At 47.3% G+C, this 17,947-nt stretch overlaps 1 protein-coding gene across 3 annotated transcripts in view; it reads left to right on the forward strand.

Annotated features, from left to right (window-relative positions):
- The first annotated feature begins 2,137 nt into the window (after positions 1–2,137).
- Positions 2,138–17,947, forward strand: part of TVP23A (trans-golgi network vesicle protein 23 homolog A) — a 32,466-nt gene continuing 16,656 nt past the window's right edge. For 2 of the 3 annotated variants that reach the window (XM_073647737.1, XM_073647738.1), the window contains exons 1-4: positions 2,138–2,224; positions 4,859–4,938; positions 12,967–13,111; positions 13,602–13,691. In XM_073647737.1, coding sequence (XP_073503838.1) covers positions 2,216–2,224; positions 4,859–4,938; positions 12,967–13,111; positions 13,602–13,691 — 324 coding nt within the window. In that variant the 5' untranslated portion in view covers positions 2,138–2,215. The remainder of the gene's footprint in view (positions 2,225–4,858; positions 4,939–12,966; positions 13,112–13,601; positions 13,692–17,947) is intronic. The other variant, XR_012250735.1, reaches the window with a different exon arrangement.

Raw genomic sequence — 17,947 nt, forward strand, 5'->3', positions numbered from 1 at the left:
CTGAGGAGAGGGAAGCGAGGCTTGCAGACATGAAAACAATAGCTGCTTCCTCAAGAGCGAATGAACTTTCTGAGGAGAGGGAAGCGAGGCTTGCAGACATGAAAACAAGAGCTGCTTCCTCAAGGGCCAATGAACTTTCTGAGGAGAGGGAAGCGAGGCTTGCAGACATGAAAACAAGAGCTGCTTCCTCAAGAGAAAATGAACTTTCTGAGGAGAGGGAAGCGAGGCTTGCAGACATGAAAACAATAGCTGCTTCCTCAAGAGCGAATGAACTTTCTGAGGACAGGGAAGCAAGGCTTGCAGACATGAAAGCAAGAGTTGATTCCTCAAGAGCCAATGAACTTTCTGAGGACAGGGAAGCGAGGCTTGCAGACATGAAAACAAGAGCTGCTTCCTCAAGAGCCAATGAACTTTCTATCTATTTGTTTTGTGTGTTTTTTGTGGAGAATAAATTTTTGTTAACACATTCTAGTTTGCTAACAGCAGTTATTAACCCGGGCGAAGAGGGGTAGTACAGCTAGTATATAATAAATTGGGTTGAGTAGTACAATGCAGGATGTGCTGTAAATGTTTTCATAAGAATTTGGGAAAGTTGTGAAATGTCCTATAAATGTCTATTCTATTCCTGATCTAAGGATTTAAAGGGGTATTCCCATCTCCAAGATCCTATCCAGATATGCAGTAGGTGTAATAATAATAATATTAGCAAATAACTCCAATTAGAAATGTAGTATAGCTCTTCTGATTCGCTATGTCTCTTTCAGGGCATTGCACATCAGAAGAACTATACTACATTTCTAATTGGAGGTATTTATAATATTATTATGCCTACTACTTATTCGGATAAAATCTTGGAGATGGGAATATCCATCCCCAATACCAAATTGATAAGTCAGCAATCCCTCTGTGTGACTACAGACTTATGATTCCCCCCAGCGCAGACACTGTGCGCTGCGAGGATTCAGACCCAGGACTGGAGGGTATGTATGCATTATACATACTCCCAGCCAGAGCCCGTCTAGTGGGCGTGGCCTCACTCCATACACTTGTATTGAGCAAGGCCGCGCTATGTCTAGATATGTGGCTGTCCAGTGGGCGTGTCCAACTAGAGGGTGCGGCCTCGTTCAATACAGGTGTCTGGAGCTAGGCCACGCCCACTGTCCAACTATGTGTAACACATAAATACCGGTCCCGGCTCAGAAATCGGTGAATCCCCGCAGTGCCCAGTGCGTGCTCTGGGGGGATTCACAAGAGTGACTGCAGACTTATTGATTGGGACCGGACAACCCCATTAAGGCATCAGATACCGTGAAATATTCTATCACCTGTGCAATATTAAGGATATCCTGAAAGCATGATGTGTTGGGGGCCGTGAGGATGGGGTTTGGGAAGCACTGCCCAAGACGATCACAAGATAAGTGATCTCTCAAAATGCCCCAATAAATCATAGGTATTATAGGGCCCGGACTGCACCACAGGCATCTATCGGACATTTATGGCGTAGCCACTCCTCAGACAACCCCTTTAAGGTCGCTGTACGACCCCGAGCCAGGTTGTGGCTATAATTGGGGCACTCGCATGACAGGAGACTGAAGAAAAGGGTCTGTCCATAGCAGACGCCAGAGGCTTCTACCACAGTCCTCCCGCGTGATCTGAGGGGCGACACTCGGGCAATACCCGGCCAGACCGCACCAACTCCAGGACTTTTGTGCACCAGGACAATTCGTCCATGTTGCCCCTGTGCCCACACCCAGGGGTGTCGCAAGGTGCTGCCTTACTACATTGCTGCACAGTAAGTGAATACTTTCTTATACAGAATATCAGCTGATCACGTGCAATAGATGGCTCCAGTGGACAACCCCTTTAAGAAAATAAGAGCTGGAACCTGATTGACTGCTATGGACAACTCTTCCAGCTTTATATATCACTGATGTGATGCTGTAGATATCTATCAGGTTCCTGACTCTGCAGTCCTCGCAGCCGCTTTGTGGCAGGAGAACAATCCCAGCATCAGGGAATCCCCTATTCTTGGTGCCCACTTCTAACATGGCCGCCATTATCAGCCTGAAAGCAGGAGACGCCCACCAATCAGATGTGAGCAGTCACATTGCCTCCTCCAATCAGGAGGCGGACATTCCTTGCCAACAGTACCCGCCCAGGCTCCCATAGCAACAGAGGAGAGGACGTGTGACTAGGCATCGTCACTGCAGAGAGGATGAAGCAGGTAATGCCGGAGCTCTGCGGCTCACCCGCAGCTCTGACACCCGGAGAGGGCAGATGTACCAGGGGGAGAGATAGTGAGGAACCGGGGACATGATAACGCGGGCCGTCACCACTGTGTGCAGGGGAGGGGTGACATGGCCTGTATACCGGGAGCAGCACCCCCGCCTGCAATGGTTTCGTCCCTTCTAGATCAGCTCTGGGGTCTGTTCACACACTGAGGTCCCTGCACTCTCCTCCCCCACATCCCCATGGCCGATGGGCAAAAGAATGGCAAACGGGCAAAAGGATGGCGCCATGGCAGATGGGCAAAAGAATGGGGCCATGGCAAACAGGCGAAAGAATGGGGCCATGGCAAATGGGCAGAGTAATGGCAGACGGGCAAAAGAATGGGGCCAAAGGGCTATACAGGGAAGTCCACAAGATAAGTGATTGCTGGGGGTCCGAATATTGGGACCACCACCGATCCTGGAGTGCACCATCAGAATGCAGTGGTGGCCGCACACAGTGCCACAGCCCCATTGTCTGTGGCAGTCGGTGATGACCCCATAGACAGTGAAGGGGCAGCAACTTCTCCACCAATGGGACGTTTGAGAGCCGCATTTTTGGGTTGGGACAACCGGTGGTGTAGGGAGGAGTGGCAATCTCCAGGGCAAGACATAACCCATTATAGTGCCCAGAGTGTCTTCTATAGATATTATTAATGCCCCCTTAAAAAGTAGTGTTGCCCCCTCCAAAAGTAATAATGCTACCACAATAAATGAAGTGGGCACTCCCCTGCACTGAGCGCGGCCGCCACAGGTGGTGTAATGCCGTCACTTCTTTGTGCCGCCTTCATCGGACACTGAAGTCGTGTAGGCTAGAGCCCATAGCAGTGGCCTGCAGTATTGGGACGGCTCCTCTCCACCACAGGAGCCCCCTGTACCAGCCTCATGTGCACACAGTTCAGCGTGGCGCTTGCTCAGAGTTCTGGGGCGCAGCATATAAAAAAAAAAAAAAAGTAGAACGTCCTTGTAATGTTGCGCCTCCACCCCACTCTACGCCACTGTGGACAGTCACACCCTGCAGTGCGGCTCAGTGGAGGACTATGACAAGCTGGGCCTTCTTTTTAGCATCTTACTGTTGGTGTTTTAATTCTTTTTGCATATTTCACAGAGGAGCATTGAGGCTTAAAAGTCTCCTCACCTCGGCATGTCAGGCCTGACATGTCACTCTCCACAAGGAGAAACGTCACCCCTTGGATCCTGATTCTTTTTGTGTAGAGGTTTTTTTTCAGGCGTTTTTCCATAGACACGTATAGAAAAAAATTGCTCATTTTATGCTGCGTTTCTCCTGCCAAGAGACTCGTTTTTGAGTGTGTGCACATGATGAGTATTTTCAGCAGATTTTTCTGCACAAAAACCGGAGTGTTAGCAGGAAAAAACGCTGCGGAAAATATGCTCGTTTTCACATGCGTTTTTTTTATGTGTTTTTAGTTTAATTTTTTTTCTAATTATTTGAATGAGTAAAAAATGCTGCGAAAACGCTGAAAGAATTAACATCCTGCAGATGCGAAAAAACACTTTGAAGGTTCAAATCTGCAAGAAAAAAGCAGCGTGTGCATGAGATTGTAGAAATCTAATTCACTTTTTCTGGTCATGTTAAGTGCAGCATTTTTACCATTGAAATATACTTGGACTGTGCAGACTGTGAACAGGTTCCCACAATGAGTATTTGGTGAGTTTTTGATGTTGCAGATTTCTGCACCCATTAAGTAAAATGGGTCACTTGCATTTTTTAAAAAATACGTAAAAACCGTAAAAAACTCACTAAAATCTCATTGTGGGAACATAGCCTTAACTAGCTAAATTAATGTACCTCTGTTTTTTACATGTATTTTTAGTGCATTTTTTTGCGCATGAAAATTCGAAGTGTAAAAAACGCACCAAATCCTCATTGTGGGAACTTAGCCTTAGTGAACCCACACACGGTTTATGGATCGGAGTTTAGAGATTCCAGATGTTTTCACCTGATTCATTTATTGCGCCCTGGAGTGTTTTTGAGTACGCCAAAAATTTGGCAGCCTTTTTGTAACCTTTGCTGCCCAATAGCGACTTTTAGCGCCAACAGTCACAATAGCAGTTCAAGACCATTTTTGACTTTTCCGCAAATTCATGAATTGCCTGCGCCATTTTGATTAATTTGGCAGCAAAAAACGCAACTAATACCAGAAGACAAAAAAGGAAAGGGACAAAAACGCAAGTGATGGATCGAGGCCATGGTGCGCAATCGAACATGGCTCGTTTTGTTTCCAGTGGGATTTTATATGATTTTCAAGGAACTAGTATAAAATCCTCTCCTGTAGACCCTTATGGGCTGTTATATGGTGGGGTGTGGGCATTTTCTAGGATTTTCTAGATGCAGAACACACAGGCAAATACTAAGCTTGTGTGAATGAGACTAGAAATGAGGATGACTGCCCTCCTACTTATTTTTAGAGGTGCCCATAATATAATGCACTGTCAAAAGACTCATTTTGGACGTAGTCTCCTGTAGAAACACTGAGAAGTACACAAATGGTAGCGGTATCCTAAATATGGCACTCTATATTGTACTTTATATTTTCTAATAATTCCTGCTGAGCAATGTGATTTTTCAGGTTCCCGTAGATGATACTGAGGACGTCTGCTTGGATATCGGAAATGAAGAAGAACTTGCACTAAGGAAAGCGAAAATCAGGTGCAGTAAATGCCGACAGATTGGTGAAGGCTCAGGATTTTACAGTAGTAAAAGTAGTGGTTTATCTCCCACAACAAAGCATTGGATGTTGAAATCCACAATGTCCTATTCTTCTATCCTCCAACATCTAATGTAAGGGAGTGTCGGGACACCCAGTACAATTAGTGTATGGACACCATTAGGCTATGTGCACATCTTTTGGCAGTGTTTCCACTGGACTAATTTACTATGAAGGACCTATCTTATATTATAGTGCAAAGGAAAACTACAATCGTTCTACTGGGTTCACAAGACAATTGTGATGTGCACCTAACCAGCCCTCCTTGTTCAGTCTAAGGGGGGGTGCACATGACTGTTTTCTCTCCATGTAAGAAAAAAGGTCCGATTATTCTGATCAGAGTTTTATCAGAATGGCATTAGTTTTTATCGGAGGTGGAAAAAAAGAAACTTTCTCCACCTTCTCCATTCTGTCAGTCTGTTAAAATCGGACCACACTCAGAAGTCATCAGAGTGCAGTCTGATTTTTTCACAAACCCATAGACTTGCACTGCCGATTTTAATCCGACACTCGGATCAAAATCGGACGTATCTCCAAATTTTCCTTGGACCAAGGAAAAAAATCAGACGTGCACAGCCCCATAGAATGTCATGGGTACAAGGGCTATCCATGAAAACCACAGATAGCATTCGTCTGATATTATTAATCGTGTGTACGAGCCCACAGTGTGTCTATAGAAGGAGGACAAAGGAGCGCACTTCTGGCTGACATAAGTATAGCACACAAATCTTGCAGATTTCCCTATGGATGCACGAGCGATGCCCAGAGAATTCAGTAACAAACTGGATGTGCTGAGGTTTTCTCTCCCATTGAATTTAACGGGAAAAATACACGACTTATCTGCATCATAAATTGACTTTCTGTGTGTCTAAATCCACAGATATTTTCTTTAGCATGTGGATTCGATTTGGTAAAATGCACTGGGGTTTTTCCTCCTCCAAAAAGCTTCAGAGTGTTCTCCATGTGTCAGGATACCGGGAGTAGGAACATACCCGGAGTAGGAACATACCAGGAGTAGGAACATACCGGGAGTAGGAACATACCGGGAGTAGGAACATACCCGGAGTAGGAACATACCAGGAGTAGGAACATACCAGGAGTAGGAACATACCCGGAGTAGGAACATACCGGGAGTAGGAACATACCGGGAGTAGGAACATACCGGGAGTAGGAACATACCCGGAGTAGGAACATACCAGGAGTAGGAACATACCAGGAGTAGGAACATACCCGGAGTAGGAACATACCAGGAGTAGGAACATACCGGGAGTAGGAACATACCGGGAGTAGGAACATACCGGGAGTAGGAACATACCCGGAGTAGGAACATACCGGGAGTAGGAACATACCGGGAGTAGGAACATACCCGGAGTAGGAACATACCCGGAGTAGGAACATACCAGGAGTAGGAACATACCAGGAGTAGGAACATACCCGGAGTAGGAACATACCGCGAGTAGGAACATACCGGGAGTAGGAACATACCGGGAGTAGGAAAATACCGGGAGTAGGAACATACCCAGAGTAGGAACATACCCGGAGTAGGAACATACCCGGTGTAGGAACATACCCGGAGTAGGAACATACCGGGAGTAGGAACATACCCGGAGTAGGAACATACCCGGTGTAGGAACATACCCGGAGTAGGAACATACCCGGAGTAGGAACATACCGGGAGTAGGAACATACCCGATGTAGGAACATACCGGGAGTAGGAACATACCCGGAGTAGGAACATACCAGGAGTAGGAACATACCGGAGTAGGAACATACCAGGAGTAGGAACATACCCGGAGTAGGAACATACTGGGAGTAGGAACATACCCGGAGTAGGAACATACCCGGTGTAGGAACATACCGGGAGTAGGAACATACCGGGAGTAGGAACATACCCGGAGTAGGAACATACCCGGTGTAGGAACATACCGGGAGTAGGAACATACCGGGAGTAGGAACATACCCGGAGTAGGAACATACCGGGAGTAGGAACATACCCGATGTGGGAACATACCGGGAGTAGGAACATACCCGGAGTAGGAACATGCCAGGAGTAGGAACATACCCGGAGTAGGAACATACCAGGAGTAGGAACATACCCGGAGTAGGAACATACCGGGAGTAGGAACATACCGGGAGTAGGAACATACCCGGAGTAGGGAACATACCAGGAGTAGGAACATACCGGGAGTAGAAACATACCGGGAGTAGGAACATACCCGGAGTAGGAACATACCGGGAGTAGGAACATACCGGGAGTAGGAACATACCCGGAGTAGGAACATACCCGGAGTAGGAACATACCAGGAGTAGGAACATACCAGGAGTAGGAACATACCCGGAGTAGGAACATACCGGGAGTAGGAACATACCGGGAGTAGGAACATACCGGGAGTAGGAAAATACCGGGAGTAGGAACATACCCGGAGTAGGAACATACCCGGAGTAGGAACATACCCGGTGTAGGAACATACCCGGAGTAGGAACATACCCGGAGTAGGAACATACCGGGAGTAGGAACATACCCGGAGTAGGAACATACCCGGTGTAGGAACATACCCGGAGTAGGAACATACCCGGAGTAGGAACATACCGGGAGTAGGAACATACCCGATGTAGGAACATACCGGGAGTAGGAACATACCCGGAGTAGGAACATACCAGGAGTAGGAACATACCGGAGTAGGAACATACCAGGAGTAGGAACATACCCGGTGTAGGAACATACCCGGAGTAGGAACATACCCGGAGTAGGAACATACCGGGAGTAGGAACATACCCGATGTAGGAACATACCGGGAGTAGGAACATACCCGGAGTAGGAACATACCAGGAGTAGGAACATACCGGAGTAGGAACATACCAGGAGTAGGAACATACCCGGAGTAGGAACATACTGGGAGTAGGAACATACCCGGAGTAGGAACATACCCGGTGTAGGAACATACCGGGAGTAGGAACATACCGGGAGTAGGAACATACCCGGAGTAGGAACATACCCGGTGTAGGAACATACCGGGAGTAGGAACATACCGGGAGTAGGAACATACCCGGAGTAGGAACATACCGGGAGTAGGAACATACCCGATGTAGGAACATACCGGGAGTAGGAACATACCCGGAGTAGGAACATGCCAGGAGTAGGAACATACCCGGAGTAGGAACATACCAGGAGTAGGAACATACCCGGAGTAGGAACATACCGGGAGTAGGAACATACCGGGAGTAGGAACATACCCGGAGTAGGAACATACCAGGAGTAGGAACATACCAGGAGTAGGAACATACCCGGAGTAGGAACATACCGGGAGTAGGAACATACCGGGAGTAGGAACATACCGGGAGTAGGAACATACCCGGAGTAGGAACATACCGGGAGTAGGAACATACCCGGAGTAGGAACATACCCGGAGTAGGAACATACCAGGAGTAGGAACATACCAGGAGTAGGAACATACCCGGAGTAGGAACATACCGGGAGTAGGAACATACCGGGAGTAGGAACATACCGGGAGTAGGAAAATACCGGGAGTAGGAACATACCCGGAGTAGGAACATACCCGGAGTAGGAACATACCCGGTGTAGGAACATACCCGGAGTAGGAACATACCCGGAGTAGGAACATACCGGGAGTAGGAACATACCCGGAGTAGGAACATACCCGGTGTAGGAACATACCCGGAGTAGGAACATACCCGGTGTAGGAACATACCGGGAGTAGGAACATACCGGGAGTAGGAACATACCCGGAGTAGGAACATACCGGGAGTAGGAACATACCCGATGTAGGAACATACCGGGAGTAGGAACATACCCGGAGTAGGAACATGCCAGGAGTAGGAACATACCGGAGTAGGAACATACCAGGAGTAGGAACATACCCGGAGTAGGAACATACCGGGAGTAGGAACATACCGGGAGTAGGAACATACCCGGAGTAGGAACATACCAGGAGTAGGAACATACCGGGAGTAGGAACATACCGGGAGTAGGAACATACCCGATGTAGGAACAGTAGGAACATACCCGGAGTAGGAACATGCCAGGAGTAGGAACATACTGGAGTAGGAACATACCAGGAGTAGGAACATACCGGGAGTAGGAACATACCCGGAGTAGGAACATACCGGGAGTAGGAACATACCGGGAGTAGGAACATACCCGGAGTAGGAACATACCAGGAGTAGGAACATACCGGGAGTAGGAACATACCGGGAGTAGGAACATACCGGGAGTAGGAACATACCCGGAGTAGGAACATACCCGGTGTAGGAACATACCGGGAGTAGGAACATACCGGGAGTAGGAACATACCCGGAGTAGGAACATACCCGGTGTAGGAACATACCGGGAGTAGGAACATACCGGGAGTAGGAACATACCGGGAGTAGGAACATACCCGGAGTAGGAACATACCCGGTGTAGGAACATACCGGGAGTAGGAACATACCGGGAGTAGGAACATACCCGGAGTAGGAACATACCAGGAGTAGGAACATACCGGAGTAGGAACATACCAGGAGTAGGAGCTCCTTCGGGCGTCACTTTTTCTGTGTGCCCATTATAGTCTATGGGGTAGTTCACATGTCCATGTACTTTCGTGGATTCAGTGGTCCACAAATAGTCACGGAGACATGTCCCAATTTGATCTGAGTCTTGGATTAATGTCACCTATGCAAGTCTATGGATCCATGAAAAAAATCAGACCGCACTTGGACATTAACCAAAGTCATCAGTTTTTCCCTAACTGAAAGGAGAAGCTTGAGAAACCGATATCAGTTTTACTCTTCATCCAATTAAATTCTGATGACACTCTGATAGATTCACTCATGAAACTCAGACCGTTTTTTTGCTGTCGAGAAAAATCACTGTTGTGTGAATGAGGCCTACACCATAGACTCTGGCGACCTTTATATCAGAATTCACGGAGATGGCAAAGGGCTTTTAATGGATCTACTATGATGCCTGCTGTTAGAGCCTGAGTATTGTGTACTCTGAAGACTCACTACAAAGAGAATGGCACATTTTCTTTAAAGGATTCTGTCAGCACAAAGTGACTGTTCAAACAAAGCACATGCTCTGAGTGCACTATTGTTGTGGCCAAGCAGTGCACCTTCCTAACTCAATTGTTTTCCAGCAAATTCTTCCCTCCTGACTCTTGTAAAGCCAAAGTTGTCAAGGACGAAGGTGCGCAGAACTGCTCAGACACACCAAGGATGGTTTGAATGGTCATTTTGTGCTGACAGGCTCACTTTGAATATATTTAAAAAATAAAAAAGCACCTAAAAGGCAAAGTTTCCCCGACCGCCCCAAGTTACAGATGTTTGTGTTCTCTCTGTGTCTCTTATTGGTTTTCTTTCACATAGGCTGTATATAAAAACTAGCCTCTTATGTGTCTTAGATGGAAAAGTGAACCTTAACGCAGACAGGGACTTACAGTCATGGCTGAAGGTGTTGACACCCTTGAAATTGTTCAAGAAAATGAAGTATTTCTCCCAGAAAATTATTGCAATTACACATGTTTGTTATACACGTTTATTTCCTTTGTGTGTATTGGAATAACACAAAAAAAACAGAGAAAAAGTAGGCAAATTGGACATAATTTCACACAAAACCCTAAAAATGGGCTGAACAAAATTGTTGGCACCCTCAACTTAATATTTAGTTCCACACCTTTTGGAATAAATAACTGCAATCAATCGCTTCCTATAACCATCAACAAGCTTCTTACACCTCTCAACTGGAATTTTGGACCACTCTTCTTCTGCAGACTGCTCCAGGTCTCTCATATTTGAAGGAACCTTCTCCCAACAGCAATTTTAAGATCTCTCCATAGGTGTTCAATGGGATTTAGATCCGGACTCATTGCTAGCCATTCTCCAGCGCTTTGTTTCATCCATTTCTCGGTGCTTCTTGAAGTATGTTTGGGGTCATTGTTCTGCTGGAACACCCATGACGCAAACCCTCTTTCTGACACTGGGCACTACATTGCGACCCAAAATCCTTTGGTAATCTGCAGATTTCATGATGTCTTGCACACAGTTAAGGCACCCAGTGCCAGAAGCAGCAAAACAACCCCAAAACATCTTTGAACCTCCACCATATTTGACTGTAGGTACTGTGTTCTTTTCTTTGTAGGCCTCATTTTGTTTTTGGTAAACAACAGAATGATGTTCTTTACCAAAAAGCTCTATCTTGATCTTATCTCCACACGAGACGCTTTACCAGAACTATTTTGGCTCAGTCACATACATTTCGGTAAACTCCAGTCTAGCTTTTTTATGTCTGTGAGCAGTGGGGTCCTCCCAGGTTTCCTTCCATAGCGTTTCATTTCATTCAAATGTTGACGTATAGTTCACGCTGACACTGATGTCCCCTGAGCCTGCAGGACCGATTTAGTTTCTTTGGTACTTGATTGGAGCTGCTTATCCACAATTCGGACTATCCTGTGTTGCAACCTTTCATCAATTTTTCTCTGCCGTCCACATCCAGGGAGTTTAGCTACGGTGCCATTGGTTGTAAACATCTTCATTATGTTGCCCACCGTGGACAAAGGAACAACAAGCTCTACGGAGATGGACTTGTAACCTTGAGATTGTTCATATTGCTCAACACTTTTGGTTCTCAAGTCCTCAGACAGTTCTCTTCTCTTTTTCTTCTACATGTTTAGTGTGGCACATACAGACACACAATGCAAAGATTGAGTAAACTTCTCCCCTTTCTATCTGGTTTCAGGTGTGATTTTCATATTGCCCACACCTATTACTTGCCACAGGGAAGTTTGAACGAGCATCACATGCTTGAAACAAAGTTGTTTACTCACAATTTTGGAAAGGTGCCACCAATTGTATCCTGCTAATTTTTGGGATTTTGTTTGAAATTATGTCCAATTTGCCTTTTTTCCTCAGTTTTTTTTGTGTTGTCTCAATACATACAAAGGAAATAAACATGTGTATAACAAAACATGTGTAATTACATTAATTTTCTAAAAGAAATTCCTCATCTTCTAGAACAATTTCAAGGGTGCCAACACTTTTGGCCATGACTGTATATAAATGTGTTTATTCATGTATATTGATGAAGAATACACTATTTTAATTAACTGTCAGAGAGTTATTCCCAGATCATTAGGGACCCGAGTCCAGGGCTCTGGAACTGTGCAGAGCCCTGATATAAATACAGCGGTGGAGTGATCGCTCGACCTTCACTCCATTCATTGTCTATGGGACTGCTGGAAGGAGTGGAGGAATAGCATCTCTGCTCCATTCATTATCTATGGGACTGCTGGAAGGAGTGGCGGAATAGCATCTCTGCTCCATTCATTGTCTATGGGAGTGCCGGAAGGAGTGGAGGAATAGCATCTCCGCTCCATTCATTGTCCTTGGGAGTGCCGGAAGGAGTGGAGGAATAGCATCTCTGCTCCATTCATTGTCTATGGGAGTGCTGGAAGGAGTGGAGGAATAGCATCTCTGCTCCATTCATTGTCTATGGGAGTGCCGGAAGGAGTGGCGGAATAGCATCTCTGCTCCATTGTCTATGGGACTGCTGGAAGGAGTGGAGGAATAGCATTTCTGCTCCATTCATTGTCTATGGGAGTGCCGGAAGGAGTGGTGGAATAGCATCTCTGCTCCATTCATTGTCTATGGGAGTGCCGGAAGGAGTGGCGGAATAGCATCTTTGCTCCATTCATTGTCTATGGGAGTGCCGGAAGGAGTGGTGGAATAGCATCTCTGCTCCATTGTCTATGGGACTGCCGGAAGGAGTGGAGGAATAGCATCTCTGTTCCATTGCAGACGGAGCTCTGCGTAGGCTAGTGCACGGGATCACTGGAGATCCCAGTAATCAGTACGTTATCCCTATATTATGATCTGGGGAATAACCCTTTAATTCCGATGACTGTAGAAGTTGTGACATATGCTGTGTACCCTAAATACTGTGCTTGCCTCTGAAGTCTTCTGGGTTGTCTCCGTAGGCATCCTCTGGCCACATTTTTTCATCTCTTTTTTCGAGTTGGTGCTATTGTTGCATATTTGTTCTGTGACTGGTTCAGCAAAAGCTTTGTTACGTGTTTTGTCACTATCCTGCTTCTTCTGTCCTTTGACTTTTGGTCTGTTAAGGTAAGGATCTGTCATTATTGCTTATTCCATTAACATTTCTATGACTGCACTAACCTAACCTAACCGGTACTGAAACCAGAAGAGGACTTACCGCAGTGCACGGACTGGCATCAGGTCTCCTGACCCAAACTCAGCAACCGCACATACGCCTATAAGACTGTCGAATTAAGATCAGGAGACCTATGGCCAGTCCTGGCATCACGGTACATGCTCACACGTCTGAATACAGCCTAAGGTTGCGTTCACACGTTGCGGCCCCACTGTGCTAAAGAGCATCAATACTGCTGTGGCTGAAAATGCAACAAAACCACAAGGTGTGAACACAGCCTAATACTGCTGGCTCATCTCAGGCATACAATAGTAATTAGCTGCAGAGAATCTGAATATTTTTATTGCATTGACTATAAGAAGTTTTACAGAAGTTATTCACTAGAAAGAAATGTTTCCTGTAAAAGACGGCATTAACCAGTTCTGTGCTTCTTACCGTCAGAACGTTACTGGTCGACTACTGGTCGGATTACGCTGGTGGAACCAGATTGATGAAGATGGAAAAAGTCACTGGATATTTGAAGCCAAAAAGGTATAAAATGCAGGTTAGGTTTTATTGTAAGGGATTAACTTGTATAGTAAGTGGATCCCAGGGGGGTCTGTGCTGCCTAGAGGTCAGACGAGGGGTCCCAGCGCCTTCCACAGTTCTAATGTACAAGGTGTGACCCACCTGTGTCCCATGTCTGGGAGTAAGAGCTAGCCGTGCTTCTCACGGAGGAGGATTGTCACTTCTGTCACCATGTGCCACTGTCTGGTACAGGAAAGGTACGTGTGGCTAGTCTTTTATTGGTCAGGGTGACAGGGAAGTCTCATACGGTGGCTGCGGTATGGCGACACGGTGGTGTAGTGTAGGCCGCCCTATCACCGCCTAATTATGTGGTTAACCAGGTGAAACAAACTAATACCCACCCCTGCCAAAATGACTTAAAGCATGAATCAAGGCTACAGAATTATTATACAGTACATCACCTGAGGGCGCTATACATGCCGAGAGCCCTAGCCCAGAAGTTCAGACCCGTGCATATTACACTGTACACCACCTGAGGGCGCTATAAATGCCGAGAGCCCTAGCCCAGAAGTTCAGACCCGTGCATATTACACTGTACACCACCTGAGGGCGCTATAAATGCCGAGAGCCCTAGCCCAGAAGTTCAGACCTGTGGATATTACACAGTAAACCACCTGAGGGCGCTATACATGCCGAGAGTCCTAGCCCAGAAGTTCAGACCTGTGCATATTACACAGTACACCACCTGAGGGCGCTACACATGCCGAGAGTCCTAGCCCAGAAGTTCAGACCTGTGGATATTACACTGTAAACCACCTGAGGGCGCTATACATGCCGAGAGTCCTAGCCCAGAAGTTCAGACCTGTGGATATTACACTGTAAACCACCTGAGGGCGCTATACATGCTGAGAGTCCTAGCCCAGAAGTTCAGACCCGTGCATATTACACTGTGCACCACCTGAGGGCGCTATAAATGCCGAGAGCCCTAGCCCAGAAGTTCAGACCTGTGCATATTACACTGTACACCACCTGAGGGCGCTATAAATGCCGAGAGCCCTAGCCCAGAAGTTCAGACCTGTGGATATTACACAGTAAACCACCTGAGGGCGCTATACATGCCGAGAGTCCTAGCCCAGAAGTTCAGACCTGTGCATATTACACAGTACACCACCTGAGGGCGCTACACATGCCGAGAGTCCTAGCCCAGAAGTTCAGACCTGTGGATATTACACTGTAAACCACCTGAGGGCGCTATACATGCTGAGAGTCCTAGCCCAGAAGTTCAGACCTGTGGATATTACACTGTAAACCACCTGAGGGCGCTACACATGCTGAGTCCTAGCCCAGAAGTTCAGACCTGTGGATATTACACTGTAAACCACCTGAGGGCGCTATACATGCTGAGAGTCCTAGCCCAGAAGTTCAGACCCGTGGATATTACACTGTAAACCACCTGAGGGCGCTACACATGCCGAGAGTCCTAGCCCAGAAGTTCAGACCTGTGGATATTACACTGTACACCACTTGAGGGCGCTATACATGCTGAGTCCTAGCCCAGAAGTTCAGACCTGTGGATATTACACTGTACACCACCTGAGGGCGCTATACATGCTGAGAGTCCTAGCCCAGAAGTTCAGACCTGTGCATATTACACAGTACACCACCTGAGGGCGCTATACATGCTGAGAGTCCTAGCCCAGAAGTTCAGACCTGTGCATATTACACAGAACACCACCTGAGGGCGCTATAAATGCCGAGAGCCCTAGCCCAGAAGTTCAGACCTGTGCATATTACACTGTACACCACCTGAGGGCGCTATAAATGCCGAGAGCCCTAGCCCAGAAGTTCAGACCTGTGCATATTACACAGTAAACCACCTGAGGGCGCTATACATGCCGAGAGTCCTAGCCCAGAAGTTCAGACCTGTGCATATTACACAGTAAACCACCTGAGGGCGCTATACATGCCGAGAGTCCTAGCCCAGAAGTTCAGACCTGTGCATATTACACAGTAAACCACCTGAGGGCGCTATACATGCCGAGAGCCCTAGCCCAGAAGTTCAGACCTGTGCATATTACACTGTACACCACCTGAGGGCGCTATAGATGCCGAGAGCCCTAGCCCAGAAGTTCAGACCTGTGGATATTACACAGTAAACCACCTGAGGGCGCTATACATGCTGAGAGTCCTAGCCCAGAAGTTCAGACCTGTGCATATTACACAGTAAACCACCTGAGGGCGCTATACATGCCGAGAGTCCTAGCCCAGAAGTTCAGACCTGTGGATATTACACTGTAAACCACCTGAGGGCGCTACACATGCCGAGAGTCCTAGCCCAGAAGTTCAGACCTGTGGATATTACACTGTACACCACCTGAGGGCGCTATACATGCTGAGTCCTAGCCCAGAAGTTCAGACCTGTGGATATTACACTGTACACCACTTGAGGGCGCTACACATGCTGAGTCCTAGCCCAGAAGTTCAGACCTGTGGATATTACACAGTACACCACCTGAGGGCGCTATACATGCTGAGAGTCCTAGCCCAGAAGTTCAGACCTGTGGATATTACACTGTACACCACCTGAGGGCGCTATACATGCTGAGTCCTAGCCCAGAAGTTCAGACCTGTGGATATTACACTGTACACCACCTGAGGGCGCTATACATGCTGAGTCCTAGCCCAGAAGTTCAGACCTGTGGATATTACACTGTAAACCACCTGAGGGCGCTATACATGCTGAGTCCTAGCCCAGAAGTTCAGACCTGTGGATATTACACAGTACACCACTTAAGGGCGCTATACATGCTGAGTCCTAGCCCAGAAGTTCAGACCCGTGCATATTACACTGTACACCACTTGAGGGCGCTATACATGCTGAGTCCTAGCCCAGAAGTTCAGACCCGTGCATATTACACAGTACACCACCTGAGGGCGCTATACATGCTGAGAGTCCTAGCCCAGAAGTTCAGACCTGTGGATATTACACAGTACACCACTTGAGGGCGCTATACATGCTGAGTCCTAGCCCAGAAGTTCAGACCTGTGGATATTACACTGTACACCACCTGAGGGCGCTATACATGCTGAGTCCTAGCCCAGAAGTTCAGACCTGTGGATATTACACAGTACACCACTTGAGGGCGCTACACATGCTGAGTCCTAGCCCAGAAGTTCAGACCTGTGGATATTACACTGTAAACCACCTGAGGGCACTATACATGCTGAGTCCTAGCCCAGAAGTTCAGACCTGTGGATATTACACAGTACACCACTTAAGGGCGCTATACATGCTGAGTCCTAGCCCAGAAGTTCAGACCCGTGCATATTACACTGTACACCACTTGAGGGCGCTATACATGCTGAGTCCTAGCCCAGAAGTTCAGACCCGTGCATATTACACAGTACACCACCTGAGGGCGCTATACATGCTGAGAGTCCTAGCCCAGAAGTTCAGACCTGTGGATATTACACAGTACACCACCTGAGGGCGCTATACATGCCGAGAGCCCTAGCCCAGAAGTTCAGACCTGTGCATATTACACTGTACACCACTTGAGGGCGCTACACATGCTGAGAGTCCTAGCCCAGAAGTTCAGACCCGTGCATATTACACTGTACACCACCTGAGAGCGCTATACATGCCGAGAGCCCTAGCCCAGAAGTTCAGACCCGTGCATATTACACTGTACACCACCTGAGGGAGCTATAAATGCCGAGAGCCCTAGCCCAGAAGTTCAGACCCGTGCATATTACACTGTACACCACCTGAGGGCGCTATAAATGCCGAGAGCCCTAGCCCAGAAGTTCAGACCTGTGCATATTACACAGTAAACCACCTGAGGGCGCTATACATGCCGAGAGTCCTAGCCCAGAAGTTCAGACCTGTGGATATTACACTGTAAACCACCTGAGGGCGCTATACATGCTGAGTCCTAGCCCAGAAGTTCAGACCCGTGCATATTACACTGTACACCACCTAAGGGCGCTACACATGCTGAGTCCTAGCCCAGAAGTTCAGACCTGTAGATATTACACTGTAAACCACCTGACGGCGCTATACATGCTGAGTCCTAGCCCAGAAGTTCAGACCTGTGGATATTACACTGTAATCCACCTGAGGGCGCTACACATGCCGAGAGTCCTAGCCCAGAAGTTCAGACCTGTGGATATTATACTGTACACCACCTGAGGGCGCTATACATGCTGAGAGTCCTAGCCCAGAAGTTCAGACCTGTGGATATTACACTGTAAACCACCTGAGGGCGCTACACATGCTG

The sequence above is a fragment of the Phyllobates terribilis genome, unplaced genomic scaffold (genome assembly GCF_046119375.1).
Source record: "Phyllobates terribilis strain yellow unplaced genomic scaffold, ASM4611937v1 Scaffold_9__5_contigs__length_417890890, whole genome shotgun sequence".
Taxonomy (NCBI): domain Eukaryota; kingdom Metazoa; phylum Chordata; class Amphibia; order Anura; family Dendrobatidae; genus Phyllobates; species Phyllobates terribilis.